The 14,614-nt window shown below is 41.4% G+C and overlaps 1 protein-coding gene across 2 annotated transcripts in view; it reads left to right on the top strand.

Annotated features, from left to right (window-relative positions):
- Positions 1 to 14,614, top strand: part of EP300 (E1A binding protein p300) — a 77,138-nt gene that overhangs the window by 38,705 nt on the left and 23,819 nt on the right. The window contains exons 9-14 of one of the 2 annotated variants that reach the window (XM_029955810.1): positions 146 to 263; positions 1,119 to 1,293; positions 9,386 to 9,463; positions 10,455 to 10,564; positions 12,983 to 13,120; positions 13,673 to 14,113. In XM_029955810.1, the coding sequence (XP_029811670.1) occupies positions 146 to 263; positions 1,119 to 1,293; positions 9,386 to 9,463; positions 10,455 to 10,564; positions 12,983 to 13,120; positions 13,673 to 14,113 (1,060 nt within the window). The remainder of the gene's footprint in view (positions 1 to 145; positions 264 to 1,118; positions 1,294 to 9,385; positions 9,464 to 10,454; positions 10,565 to 12,982; positions 13,121 to 13,672; positions 14,114 to 14,614) is intronic. The other variant, XM_029955811.1, reaches the window with a different exon arrangement.

The raw sequence follows: 14,614 nt of genomic DNA, 5'->3' as shown, positions 1-14,614 counted from the left end.
CCCACCATTTTTTGCTTCACTCAATATGTACGTTGCATAAAAATGAGTAAATACTAACCAGGAAAAAGTTTAAAGTGCTGGCCATTTCTATGACAAGAGTGAAAAGTTGACATAATATAACAGTGGTAGAGTTTTCTGTTCCTAGTGTTCAAGCCATATTTCCTACTCCGGATCCTGCTGCTTTAAAAGACAGACGGATGGAAAACTTGGTTGCATACGCCCGGAAAGTGGAAGGAGACATGTATGAATCTGCAAATAATCGAGTGTGTATCTATTTTTCTACATAAAGTCAGAAATAGACCTATTCTAGTTGTTTGTTCCTTTTCTTAACATGTACGGGCAATATTGTACGTTAGAGGATACCCTTCAGCTCTTCTCAGTCTCACTGCACAGTCAAGATAACAAAGCAGTTTTCTCCAAGTGAATGTCATCAAGAATCTTAATTTTTCCTCTTAATAATCCAGTGTACTCGTGTGCCACTTATCTGGGTTGTCCTTCTGTCAGCTTCAAAAGTGGTTGAGTTGTTACCAGCTCTGTGCTATTTTCACTAGAAGATGGTGAATCAGCTGCTTCCTATGCTCATCTCAAGTAGTAGTCCGTTCTCTCTACATCAGTTGAACTTCTCTAAATTGGCACTTTTCCACAATGTTGCATATTCTTTGCATAACATTACTAGCGCACACATTGTGAACCCACTTTGAGAGGTCATACTTTACTATGTAGCTTCATAATAAAGCTGCTTTTCACATGAAGATTCCAAACACGAACTCACGTCTGGGATGATGTAAGAAAGTAGGTTCACATGGTGGTTATCAGAGGGCAGTTGGGGGGGGGGGGTGAAATGTTTGTTGGGGACTGAAGTGTGCACTTGTGATGAGCCCCGGGCGACATGTGAAGTGTCAGGTCACTGTGCTGTACACCTGAAACTAGTATAACACTGTCTATTCACTAACTGGAATCCAAATTAAAACTTTAAAATAAATTTGTCCCCCCTTTGGGCTTCTCCTTACCTCTCTTTAAATGAAGCTAATTATCTGTTCTTGGTTCATTTTCTCTATTACCTAATAGTAATTCCTTATTTCCCCCTTATCTCTGTTTTATTTCTAAAATTCAAAAAGGCCGAGTACTACCACCTGCTAGCTGAGAAAATCTATAAGATCCAAAAAGAGCTAGAAGAAAAACGAAGGACTAGGCTACAGAAACAAAACATGCTACCAAGTGCTGCGGGCATGGTGCCGGTTCCTATGACTCCAGGGCCTAACATGGGGCAGCCACAACCAGGGATGACGTCCAGTGAGTTCTCTTTGTTACAGCTACTCTGGGGGGGGGCGGGGGGATTGATAATAAAATGTCTTCTAACCAAAGTCATTAATTTGCATTAGTTTGTATAACTATTCTAGAGTTTCTGAATGACCCTTTTTGGCCTTTGCAAAGAAAGTAATTTAGCCCGTAGTCAAAGCAGTAACTAAACAGTATGTTTAAGATTTCTGGTCATAGTGCTTAATGTGTTTTAATCATCTGGCATCATTTTTAGAAGTCCAAGGTACTCTAGGAACACCTAGGAAATGATGGCCCACAGGCTTGTACTGACTTTCCATGTGGTCCGTGTGGCGGGCAGCCAGGGCTGAACAGGTTCAGAGGTACCGCCAGCTTTCATGCGTCTTAAACACACAATCAGTGCCGTATTACCTAACATGGTCACACTTTCTTCTTGATAAAGTATGTTCGAAGGCTAAGAACTATATTTTTTAGAAGCACTTAATTTTTGTTTATTTGTTTATATTTGAGATACAGAGTGTGAGCAGGGGAGGGGCAGAGAGGGAGATACAGAATCCTAAGCAGTCTTCAGGCTCTGAGCTGTCAGCACAGACCTGACACGGGACTTGAACTCATGAACCATGTGATCATGACCTGAGCTGAAGTTGGCCGCTTAACCAACTGAGCCACCCAGGCTCCCGTAGGAGCATTTAAAAATTCATCTTGACAGTTTAGTGTTCTGGTTATAGCAGCCTTCTCATCCTAATGAATTAACCAGATAGCCAAGATGATTATGCATTGCCTTATTGACTGACTGGTCTCAAGGTTCCAAGCAGTAAAATAAGGAGTTAGGTACACTGTGGTGAGGAAGAACACAGACAATTTTAAATGATTTGAGAAAGGCTGTGATAGTGAAAATCCTGTATTTCTTAAGTCAGGGAGCTGACCACCTATAGGTATTCCAGCTGAGTGAGGAGACAAGTTTCGGTGGGCTCAGAAGCTCCTTTCCTGCAGGCCGTGAAGTGGTAACGTGGAGAACCGCTGGTTGCCACTTGCCGGCAGCAGCCCCGTTTGTTAACTGCAGTGTTCTCAGTGGGCCGTGACGGGAGGAGAGCTGAGCAGAGGAACAGCATTGCCGGCAGAGGAAGAGGGTACAGGAGGCTCACTGGCAAAGGAAAAGCCGCTGTGTTTTGAGTAGGTAGGAGAGCAAATGTTCAAAAACAAGAAAGTCCGGACTAGAATGGAGACTGATTCAGTGCTGATGGTCTAAACCAGGACAGTAAGACAGGTGGGCAAGCCTGAGACACTTGTGTGTAGTAGAGCTTTCTGGAGTTCGTTTTCTGGTAGTCCTTGTCGGGAGAAATGTGAGCCAAGTCTAAGGTCTACAGATACTAAATTGGAGTCTTATGTGAGAGTGGAAGCAGTGTGGTAGGGATGCAGGCAGGAACAAATGTTCATGGAACCGAATAGCCCTGAGGATATGTTGACCTTTAGCTTATCCTAAATCTGTTTGTAGAATGAGATCCCTACCTTATCCCATATGCAAATTAGAGAAGAATAAAAGTTTTACATTTTAAGCCAAAAATTAAAAGTAGTACACAGAATGTATTGAAGCAAATATAAAATGAAACGAGAAACGTCTTTAAACTGGATATTGCCAAAAATAAAAAATAAAAATAAAAAATAAACTGGATACTGCCTAGAAGTTTTAAAAATGACAACAGAAGATACCATAAATGTAATTAATAGACAAATCAAGGAAAGTATTTTCAATATTAAAGATATAGTTTCCTTAGTATATGACTTGGGGGGAAAGATGAAAAATGGGAAAAGGAAATGAAAGAACAAGTAAAACCAGTTATGACCTTTTGGCATCTCTAAAGGTTAGAGTGGATGTTAATGACTATGATAACATGATTCTGGAATATGCTGCTGGTGAGAATTTAAATGTTTTCATTCCCTTAAATCCGGTTGTTATATTTCTAGAAATTTGAAGTACTGTACAGGTGCATAGAAATATTCACAATAACCTAATTGATACTATTGAAAACGTCAGAAACATCCTAAGTGCCCCCAGTATTGCATTGCTAAAGTGACCGTACACTGTAATATTTTAATTGAGGCTTTTCCAGAGCACCCCCTCTTTTTTTTTTTTTAATGTTTTTTATTTATTTTTTAAGAGACAGAGACAGTGTGAGCAGGGAGGGTCAGAGAGAGGGGGAGATACAGAATCTGAAGCAGGCTCCAGCCTCTGAGCTGTCAGCACAGAGCCCGACACGGGGCTCGACCCATGAACCGTGAGATCATGACCTGAGCGAAAGCCGGATGCGTAACCGACTGAGCCACCCAGGTGCCCCCAGAGCATCCCCTCTTTACCCAGGCAGTTGAAAGATTGAACAGATTTATCCAGCCATCTGGAGCCCTCTACTTAAATGTGAAGGGCAAGGTATGGCTTCTAGAGAAACCCCTCTAAGGTAATACCACCTGCCCTCTTGAGCATATAGCACACCCACATCCTGAGGGGGGCGTGCCCTGTACAGAGATAAAGGGACTCATCCCGTGGGCCTTGTGTAGACAATTACAGTGGCAGGGGAGCGTTATTACAGAAAAAGAAAATTTTCAAAAGAAAAAATTACACATACATAAAAACATAGACAGCAGAGAATGGAAAAGGAACCGGGAGAGTTGACTGAGTTTAAAACTAGATTAGCAATAACAAAACACAGGATATCAGAATTAAATAACAGCTGAATTTAAAAAGTACAAAATATGAGGTGCCTAGTCCATGGAGCATGTGACTCTTGCTCTGGGGTCATGAGTTTAAGCCCCACATCAGGTTGTAGATCTTATATTAAAGAACAAAAAAAATCAGGGGGCACCTGGGTGGCTCAGTCGGTTAAGTGTCTGACTTCAGCCCAGGCAATGATCTCATGGTTCGTGAGTTTGAGTCCCACATTGGGCTCCAAGTGGACTGCTCAGATCCTGGAGCTTGCTTCAGATTCTGTGTCTCTGTCTTCTGCCCTCCCCTCTTTGTGCGCTGACTCCCTCTCAAATAAATAAACATTTAAAAAAGAAAAGAAGAAGATCAGTTGAGAGGTGATAGATCTGTAGAAAAAGATCTGAGAGGTCCAGAAACCTAAAGTTAGGTCCTGTATCCCCGGTCTCTGAGAGAGCAACAAAGGCCTGGAAAGGTCGCCTCACTCGCGGTGGTCACATAGGTCAGGGTGGCAGAGCCGGGAGTCAGGCCCAGGCATTTCGTCTTCTCCGTCTGCTGTAAATGGTTACGATAGTTAAATAAAGGAGACTGTAATTAAAAAGAAATGGAAGAAAGTTTTCTTGAAAGAAAAGGCTGAATTGAATTACCCAACCAAACCTAGCTCCTCATTGTCTTAAAGTACATGATGAAACACAAAGAAAATAAAATCAAACCATAAAGAAAAGGAATGATTATTAACTTTAAGTTAAAAAGCCCAAAGTGTACCATAAGGAAGAAACTAGTTTAATAAGATAAACATATATGCACCCCACATACACTGCAGCATTATTTACAATAGTCAAGGTATTATCCATCGATAGATCAAGCAAATGTGTGTGTGCTCGTGCACACACAAACATACAAATACTATTCATTTGTCTTTCCATTTGTGACATGGATGGCCCTTGAGGATATTATGCTAAATGAAATAAATAAAAAAGCGTATGACTTCCTTTGAATTTGGAATCTTCAAAAAATGAGTTCATAGATCACAGAACAGTTTTGGTGGTTGCCAGAGGTGGGCCGGGAGGAGTGGTGGTGGTATTGGGGTGGCTGTTGAAATGTGTAAAGGAGATCAAAAGGTTCAGACTTCCAGTTATAAGGAAGTCCTGCAGATGTGACTATAGTTAATAATGCCATAGGGGCACCTCGGTGGCTCAGCCAGCTAAGCGTCCCACTTCAGCTCAGGTTATGATGTGGTTAATGGGTTCAAGCTCCGAATCAGGCTCTGCTGACAGCTCAAGCCTGGAGCCTGCTTCAGGTTCCGTGTCTCCCTCCCTCCCTCCCTCTCTCTCTCTCTCTCTCTCTCTCTCTCATATTCCTCCCCCACCTGTGCTCTATCTCTCCAAAGTAAACAAGCACTAAAAATAATTTTTTAATGATTTTAATGAAAAAAATAATACCATATTGGACATTGGAAACTTGATATAAGTGTGTCTTTTTTTTTTTAAGTGTATCTTAAAAGGTTTCATCATAAAAAAACTTATAATGGGTGTGGACTAGATGTACTGTGGTCATCTTTTGTAACATACACAAATGTCAAATCACGTATACTTGAAACTCATAGACTATCATACCAATTATATCACAGTTTTTACACTCATTTAATGTGATATATTGAATATTTATTTATTTCTATCTCATTTATATATTTGCATGAGAATGATTATGGGTAAGAGGAAGGAATATGGGAGACTTGAACTTTCCAAGTTTTATATTTCTGTGAAATTTTCTTTGTTTTTTGTTTGTTTGGGTTGGTTTTTGGGGGGCTTTTGTTTTGGTTTGGTTTGGTTTTTGTTTGTTTTGCAAAGGGCATGCATTATATAATCAAAGGGTGGCTCTGGTAGGTATCTATATTGGCCTAGAAAGATGTTTATAATAAGTGATTAATGTAAGCAATATGTATTGTGTGCAGTCTGAAAATGATGAACCTGATTATAATGAGGTTGAATAAGGAGCTGACTTATCAAAAAAAAAAATCTTTTTTGCAAACATAAAAACTCAAAGAGAAAGTTGACAAGTGTGTATGTCATCTGTGTGGGTGTTTTTTTGTTTTTTGAGAGAGAGAGGGAGAACGCCAGTATTTATGTGCGGAGGGTGGGGAGACCGAGGGAGGGAGGGAGAATCCCAAGCATGCCCCATACTCCTCGCTGAGCCCAGCGCATGACTTGATCTCATGAGCCACTGAGACACGCGGATGCCCCAATGCTAATTTATTCATATCGGTTGCTTGTGGGGGTAATAGACTTACTTGGATGTATTTGGTGTTGTGTTTTTTTAGGAATTTGTTCAATCTGTGTGCATTTTGCCTTGGGAATATTTACTTAAATGTGAATGATAAACATTTTAATTAATGGTTTTATATGTGTCTCTGTATATATACGTATTTTTTACCTGTAAATAAAAATTGTCATCAAAATGTTCCCTCAAATGTTCATCAGATGTTCCTTATGGTAAGAAAATTTAAGAGCTGCCTACTGAGCCCACAATAGGTTTTATTGTACATTTACACCATGCAGTCAGTAAAAACCCATCATGTGCGTTGTAGTTGTAAGTGAAAGTGAACTGGCTATAAACAGTAGAATTAGGTTTTTGTTTTTTCATTTGATTATTTTCACATATTTGAAAGATTTTGCATTCAGGGGCGCCTGGGTGGCTACTCAGTTAGTTAAATGTCCTACTCTTTTTTTTTTTCTTTTTTATTTATTTTTGAGAGACAGAGAGATACCGCATGAGCAGGGGAAGGTCAGAGAGAGAGGGAGACACAGAATCTGAAGATAGGCTCCAGTTTCTGAGCTGTCAGCACAGAGTCTGACACGGGGCTCCAACTCACGAACCATGAGATTCTGACCTGAGCCGAAGCCGGACGCTTAACCAACTGAGCCACCCAGGCGCCCCTAAATGTCCTACTCTTGATTTTGGCTCAGGTTATGATCTCACTGTTCATGGTTTCAAGCCCCACATTGGGCCCCACATTGGGCCCCACACTGACCATGCAGAACCTGGTTGGAATTCTCTCTCTCCCTTTCCTTATCCCTCTCCACTTCCCCCCACCCCCCAGCAAAATAAATAAACTTAAAAAAACACTGATTTCCTTTAAAATGGAAGGATCCAGCAGCTTTGGCCCTCTCTCCCCACAGTGGCACCACAGTCTCTCGCTACAGTCATGGCTCCTTGTCATCAGGGTTGTGCTTTCCCCACTTCTTCCCTGCTGTTCCCTTGGCACTGCTGCGGATGCCTGGTCTTTCGCACTGATGGATATTAACTGTCTGGTCTCTGCTGGCATTTAGCTTGTGACACCATGGGGGGTTTTTTGTTTGTTTTTTTATTTTTATTTTTTTAATGTTTATTTTTAAGAGAGAGAGAGTGGGAGCGGGTGAGGGCAGAGAGAGAGGGAGACACAGAACCCAAAGGCTCTAGGCTCTGGGCTGTCAGCACAGAGCCCGATATGGGGCTCGAACTCACAAACTACGAGACCGTGACCTGAGCCGAAGTCGGCGCTCAACTGATTGAGCTACCCAGGTGCCCCGACACTTATCTATGTTATTGGCAGGGAGAAAAGCTCCTTGTATATTAAGTGAAAATCTTGCTTTAATATAAAGTGTAGATGAATATCCATGTGGAGGATTAAAAGTATAGAGATTTATCTCTTCTCTGGTTTTTATATTATGAACATAAGGTATACATGTAATTTTTTATTTATTTATGTATTTATTTATTTATTTATTTATTTAGATATTTATTTATTATTGAGACAGAAACAGAGCATGAATGGGGGAGGCACAGGGAGAAAGGGAAACACAGAATCCAAAGCAGGCTCCAGGCTCTGAGCTTTCAGCACAGAGCCCGACATGGGGTTCAAACCCGCAAACCATGAGATCATGACCTGAGCTGAAGTCGGATGCTTAGCCAACTGAACCACCCAGGTGCCCCTACATGTAATTTTTAGAAGTCTTGCACAATTGTGGATAAAAGAATGTATGAATAAATGTTCAGAATTCTCTCCAGTATTCAGTTTGTATTACAGCTTTATTAGGAGCAGTATTAATGGTAAATCTTAATGGATTTAGTTAACTTGAATTACACTAAACCAGTTAGTTGTGTGATCATTTCTGCTACTAGTTAGTGTAGCATACTGTAGGCTTCTCTTTAGAACATAGTTTGTCACAAGTGTGTCTGAGGCTTGAATGCACAGCACTTTGGGTCGGGGTGCCAGGGTAGAGTTGGGTCACTGCAAGCATCCTGTCTTTTCCCACGATGCTTTAGAAATATTATTTGATCTGCACAATGATGTGGAGAAAAGTTGAAAAGTACCATACTAGAGGACATGCAAATAATCCAAGAAAACACTAGAACTTACTTATAGTTGACCTTTGAACAACCCAGTGGTTAAGGGTGTTGACCTCTGCACAGTTGAAAATCCACATAAAAACTTTTGACTCCCCAAAAAACGTATTGACCAAAAGCCTTAGGGATAGCATGAACAGTTAACATGTATTTCGCATGTTATATATATTAAATACTGTGTTCTTATGGAAAAATAGAAAAAAGAATTCTAAGAAATACACATTTACCCAAAAAAGTCCACATGTAAGTGGACTTGCAGAGTTCAAATGTTGGTCAAGGGTCAACTGTATTTACATTTTGATGTCTTTTTTAATTCTTTCTACTTTTGTATTTAAGAGATGTGGGGTGCCTGGGTGGCTCAGTCAGGTAAGGGTCTGACTTCGGCTCAGGTCATGATCTCATAGTTTGTAAGTTTGAGCCCCATGTCGGGCTTTATGTTGACAGCTCAGAGCCTGGAGCCTGCTTCAGATTCTGTGTCCCTGTCTCTCTGTCTGTCTGTCTGTCTCTCTCTCTCTCTCTCACTCTTTTTCTCTGCCCCTCCCCCACTCATGCTGTGTTTCTCACAAGAATAAAATGTTAAAATAAAAAAAACTTGTTAAAAGAGACACAACATGTAGAGCAGTAGAATACATGAGTTATTTAAAGTGGGTTTGTGTGCATAACGACATAGTATTATTGGGGTACGTTGTCAAATCTTGTCACTGAACAAAAATGTGGCTCTCTGTTAAAGGTATTCTCCTGCATACCAGCCAGAAAACGCCAGCTTAGTCAAATAGTAGCATATTAAATGCTATAGTAGCCTTCCTCTTTTCTTTAAGAATTTAAATCATTCTCATGGCAACACTGAAAGAGAGTAGAATATACTGTAACTCTTGGGGAGGCTTTTCTTATATTCCAGAACTAACGTTCTCTTCAGGTTCTTGTCTAAGTTCATAGCTTTATTCTTTTTTTATCTTTTATCTTTTTTAAAAAACACAAGTGCCCTGGATAAGGTTATTTTCTAACCATTTCTTGATTCCACCCTAGATGGCCCTATAACTGACCCATCTATGATCCGTGGCAGTGTGCCAAACCAGATGATGCCTCGGATAACTCCACAGCCTGGTAAGTTATGAAAGAATTTCATGTATCTAACCATGGCTTTTTTTTTTTTTAATTCTTTCCTTTGTTTTTTGTTTTGTTTTGTTTTTTAATAAGCCCCACATCCAGCCTGGGACTTGAATTCATGATCCTGCATGAAGAGTCCCATGCTCTACCAGCTGAGCCAGCCAGATGCCCCTTACCATGACTTTTTAATTGTTAAAGTTTATTTATTTTGAGAGAATCCTAAGCTGGCTCCACACTGTCAGGCTGGAATCCGGCCGGCATGAAGCTCAAACCCACAAACTGTGAGATCATGACCTGAGCCTTTAAAATCAAGAGTCAGATGCTCAACCAACTGAGCCACCCAGGCACCCAACCATGACTTTTTAAGAGTCTCTGGTGTACTACAAGATTGGTCCTGTCACTCTAATTCCTGCCTCAGGCTAGCAGTGTATATCCTACTTGAGAAATCAGAAAATCTTTGGATTTGGATCCTGGGGAGAAAGGAAAGGTGTCAAACACAGTTTGGCTGGTAGGTGGAAAAGACATGAAATGATCGAGCATCCATTTAACAATAACCTAGGTCTGGGCACCTAGGAGGCTCAGCAGGCAGTCAGGTGTCTGAATTCAGCTTAGATCATGATCTAATGGTTTGTGGGTTCAAGCAAGCCCCACGTCGGTCTGTGTGCTGACATCTCATAGCCTGGAGCCTGCTTTCTGTCTCTCCCTAGCTTGTGCTTGCTCACGCGCGCGCACACTCTCTCTCACTCTCTCTCTCAATAAAAACAACCAGTCAAGATGGGGATTTTAGTTTAAGTTGTAAAATTTTATTCAGAGACCATATATTAATTAACAGTGTACTTCTGTGGCTGTGAATGGAACCAGTTCATTCACAGTTAAAAACAGTTTCTTTATTTGTCCCAATAAAATGTCACAGAATCAGAAGAATTCTGCCTTTAGTTCTCTGGTCCCATGAAGGTGTTCACATCTAATATTTTGTGCTTACTCACAGGTTTGAACCAGTTTGGCCAGATGAGTATGCCCCAGCCCCCGATCGGACCCCGGCAAACCTCTCCTCTTCAGCACCATGGACAGTTAGCTCAGCCAGGAACTCTCAACCCAGTAAGTTTGACATCTTTGGGTAATCATTTTGGCCTTTACCTAACATTTAAGAAATCCTTTTTATCTATTTCACTTTATAAACAATGCTTAGAATTGCTTAAATAGCTAATTATAAGTGAGTAACCTTTAATCTTGATTTTTATCTCTAATTCTATTTTATTTGGCCTTTAGTTTACCCTTAATAAATGACTGCATATGTGTTTTGGAGTTGAGGATAGCTGTTTTTTAAAGTTGAATAGAAAAAACTAAACCATATACCATAATTAGGCAGGCAGTAAATAACTAAAATCTCTAATTTTCATCTGTCTCATTTACGTATAAATTGTTATTAGAAATTTATCCTAAAGAAATCACCAAGATACCAAAAGGATATCATTTGGAAAAAATTCATGTTAAGGATCTTTTATTATATACTCTGTTTGGGGGCGGTGGGGGGGTGGCGATATCCTGAATGTACAGCAGGGTGTTCGTTATGGTTAAATTATGGTACATTTGTAAATTGTAATGCTCTATAAGCAATAATTTCTGAACTTATATGGTGGCATAAAAACTGTTTACAGCTTTAAATGTAAAACTGTATGTTTCTAAAGTGTACGTATTATAGCATCCAATATAGTTAACTCTTGATTATAATATGTGCAAAATAAACACTTAAAAAAATTTGTTTCCAAGTACTGTTCATAGCCCTAGTACTAGAAAGCTCACGGGGCGCCTGGGTGGCTCAGTCGGTTAACCGTCCGACTTCAGCTCAGGTCATGATCTCACGATTTGTGACTTCAAGCCCTATATTGGGCTCTGTGCTCACAGCTCAGAGCCTGGAGCCTGTTTCGGAGTCTGTCTGTGTGTCTGTCTCCCTTTCTCTCTCTCTCTCCCTCTCTCCCCCTCCCTGGCTCTCACTCTCTGTCTCTCAAAAAAACAAAAATAAAAAATTTTTTAAAAAGCTCATAAGGGCATCCAGTCACCTTTCTCCAGAGCCTCAGTGTTTAGTAGTCTGCACACTGTGATAGTCCTCCCTCTTAGAACGCTCATCAAACACACAACCTACCCAGGCAGGAAACTCTCTCTTGCAAGAGCGACGGAGAAACAGTTGCTTGGTTTTAGACACTGGAGAAGAGAGACTCTGAGCATCTCACTGCTCTTTATGCAGCCCACCTTTCCATGGTAACCCCAATGCTTGTCTGTTCCAAATTAGCTGAGCCATTTTGGAGTTGTCTAGCGTAATGTCTGCACCATACTGCCATGTTTAGAAGATAAATACGTTTCTTAGATTACGAAGTTTTTGGCCTTTGGTATTTCATAATTTTTTCCGCTGCTAAAGGCCTATATTTTTTGGGGGGAATTTTAGAAATGAAATGTAACAGTCCTCAAGATAAAGCACATTTCTGCTAACGAGATGCGCCTTTCTACTCAATTTCTATCCCCTTTGACAACCGATACCATGATCTCTAGAACCTGGATTCGCTTTACCTGTTTCTCAACTTCCTATAAATGGGATCATTCAGATGTACTGTATCGTATCTGACCTTTTTGGCACAACATAATGGTTTTGATGTTCATTGTTGTTTATATCACTAATTCATTCTCTCTCTTTTTTTTAATGTTTATTTTTGAGAGAGAGAGAGAGAGAGCGAGCGAGCATGTATGGGGGAGGGGTGGAAAGAGAGAGGGAGACACAGAATCCAAAGCAGGCTCTAGGTTCTGTTAGCACAGAGCCTGACACGGGGCTCAAACTCAGCTTGATGCGGGGCTCGAATCCACAAGCAGTGAGCTCATTACCTGAGTCAAGATTGGACACTTATCTGTCTGAGCCACCCAGCCCCTAAGTAATTCATTGTTTATTGCTGAGTAGTACTCAGTTTTGTGTGTGACACAATTTGCTTATTCTTTGCTATTGATGGACAATTTTCAATGTTTCCAATTGTTGACTATTATAAACAAAGCTACTATAAACATGTTTTCACCCCCCCCCCAAAAAAAGAAAGAAATGTAACAATCCTCAAGTATTTGTGGACCGTGAATGCTACCAAGTTCAACCACAACTTTTGTAAGATTTTAATTGAACCAATTATGGAGTCTTACAATTTGTGATGTTACAATATCGTGACATGGGCAAAGACCTTGTAAAGTTGTAGTTCATGGTCACTTACCAGTGCGCAAAAGCAGTTACTTCTGTACCTTGTCAGGTGCATTGTGTATCGGGAGAATTGTTTGTGTATAACCTCCTATAGTTGCTTTAGAGTAGGCCTTGGTCAGCTGTGAGGGTGTTGTCTGCTCTCCTTGCGTGAGAGTCCAGTGTTCCTTCCTTCCTGCCCCACCTTGCCCTCAGCAGAACCATGGTAGGCGGGGATTCTGGCTGCTCTGGAATAACCATAATGAAGCATTTTGGAGCTCTGTGTTTATACTTTTTCTCCTCTGCAGCCTATGGGCTTTGGGCCCCGCATGCAGCAGCCTTCCAGCCAGAGCCAGTTCCTTCCCCAGACCCAATTCTCAGCACAGGGGATGAATGTCACGAACATGCCTTTGGCTCCGTCTGGCGGTCAGGCACCGGTGTCTCAAGTATGTCTCGTGGATGGGTTTTGTTTTATTTTCTTCTACTTGTTTTCATGACCCTTGAAACTTTTCTTGATCTGGCAGCAAATAATGGGTGAAAATAGATGATTTTTGTTTAAAGATTTTAATAAGAACAATTACGGACAGATGGTATTGTGAATACGAGATTATCGTGAGGCAGCAGTGCTACTAAGTGTTACAAACAGGAAGGTTGATTAAGTTGATCATTGCAACCATTTTTTATAGTAAGGAACACTATAAAATGAAACCTTGGAACTATAATGCAGAAGAAAGGACTGTAACTTGAAGAGAGCATAGCCAGGCAGAAAATACTGTGGACTCAAGTGTCCCGTGCCCCTGCAGGGACTGTGGCTATTCTGTTGGGTTGTTTTGAAGCCTACCCAATTAAGTACTACGTTGCTTGGATTATCTGAAGATATGTGACAAATAACAAGATTTTTGACATATTTGAAGGTAGAAGCATGTTGCATATAGCCTATGTGATTACTTCATTCATCGTGTTCCGAATTCCCATGTTGTTGTTTCTCATTTTAACAGGCACAGATGGCTACTTCTTCCTGCCCTGTGAATTCTCCTATAATGCCTCCGGGGTCTCAAGGGAGCCACATTCACTGTCCTCCGCTCCCTCAGTCAGCTCTGCATCAGAATTCACCCTCTCCAGTACCCAGTCGCACCCCCACGCCTCACCACACTCCCCCAAGCATAGGGGCTCAGCAGCCCCCAGCAGCGGCGATTCCAGCCCCTGTGCCTACACCGCCAGCCCTGCCACCTGGGCCACAGACCCAAGCTCTCCACCCACCTCCAAGGCAGACACCCACACCGCCACCGACGCAACTTCCCCCCCAAGTTCAGCCTTCCCTTCCTGCCGCCCCTTCAGCCGACCAGCCGCAACAGCAGCAGCCCCTCTCGCAGCAGAGCACGGCCGCGTCCGTTCCCACCCCGACGGCGCCGCTGCTGCCCCCCCAGCCTGCAACTCCAGTAAGCAGAGACTTGCGTTTTGGTGAATCCTTCCAGCTGTGCCGTAGTGTTGACGCGTTTTACGTGCTGTTTCTGTTCTGTATTGCTTGCTTCATCTCCCCTGTTAGACCAGAATCTCTTTGTAGTTACGTTCTTTCTTTTCCTGTCTTGTTCTTCCCATTATAGTACCTAGCGTGGAGGGAGCTCAAAGGTTTTGTTTAGGTCTGATGTTGACCATGGTTTGTTTTGTGTTGTGTTCCAAGACTTCAAGGCATATAGGTGGGGTGACAAGCAGAAAGAATCCGTAGTATGTTTACGACACCATATAAATTTTATATATTTTTAAAGAATCCTTTTCACAGTGTGACCTGTAATATTTGAGATTGAATGAACAAAACCATGGATTTATGAGTCTGTGGTCTGAACCAAGGTTAGAAAATCATGACCTAAGATGAGAAAAGTACGGGCCTGAAACAGTCTGTAGGTCTCTTTCTTTCTTTTTTTTTTTAATGTTTTTATTTA

Source organism: Suricata suricatta, chromosome 10, assembly GCF_006229205.1.
Source record: "Suricata suricatta isolate VVHF042 chromosome 10, meerkat_22Aug2017_6uvM2_HiC, whole genome shotgun sequence".
Taxonomy (NCBI): Eukaryota; Metazoa; Chordata; class Mammalia; order Carnivora; family Herpestidae; genus Suricata; species Suricata suricatta.
Note: the sequence above shows the minus strand (reverse complement) of the source record. Positions and strands in the feature narration are given on the sequence as shown.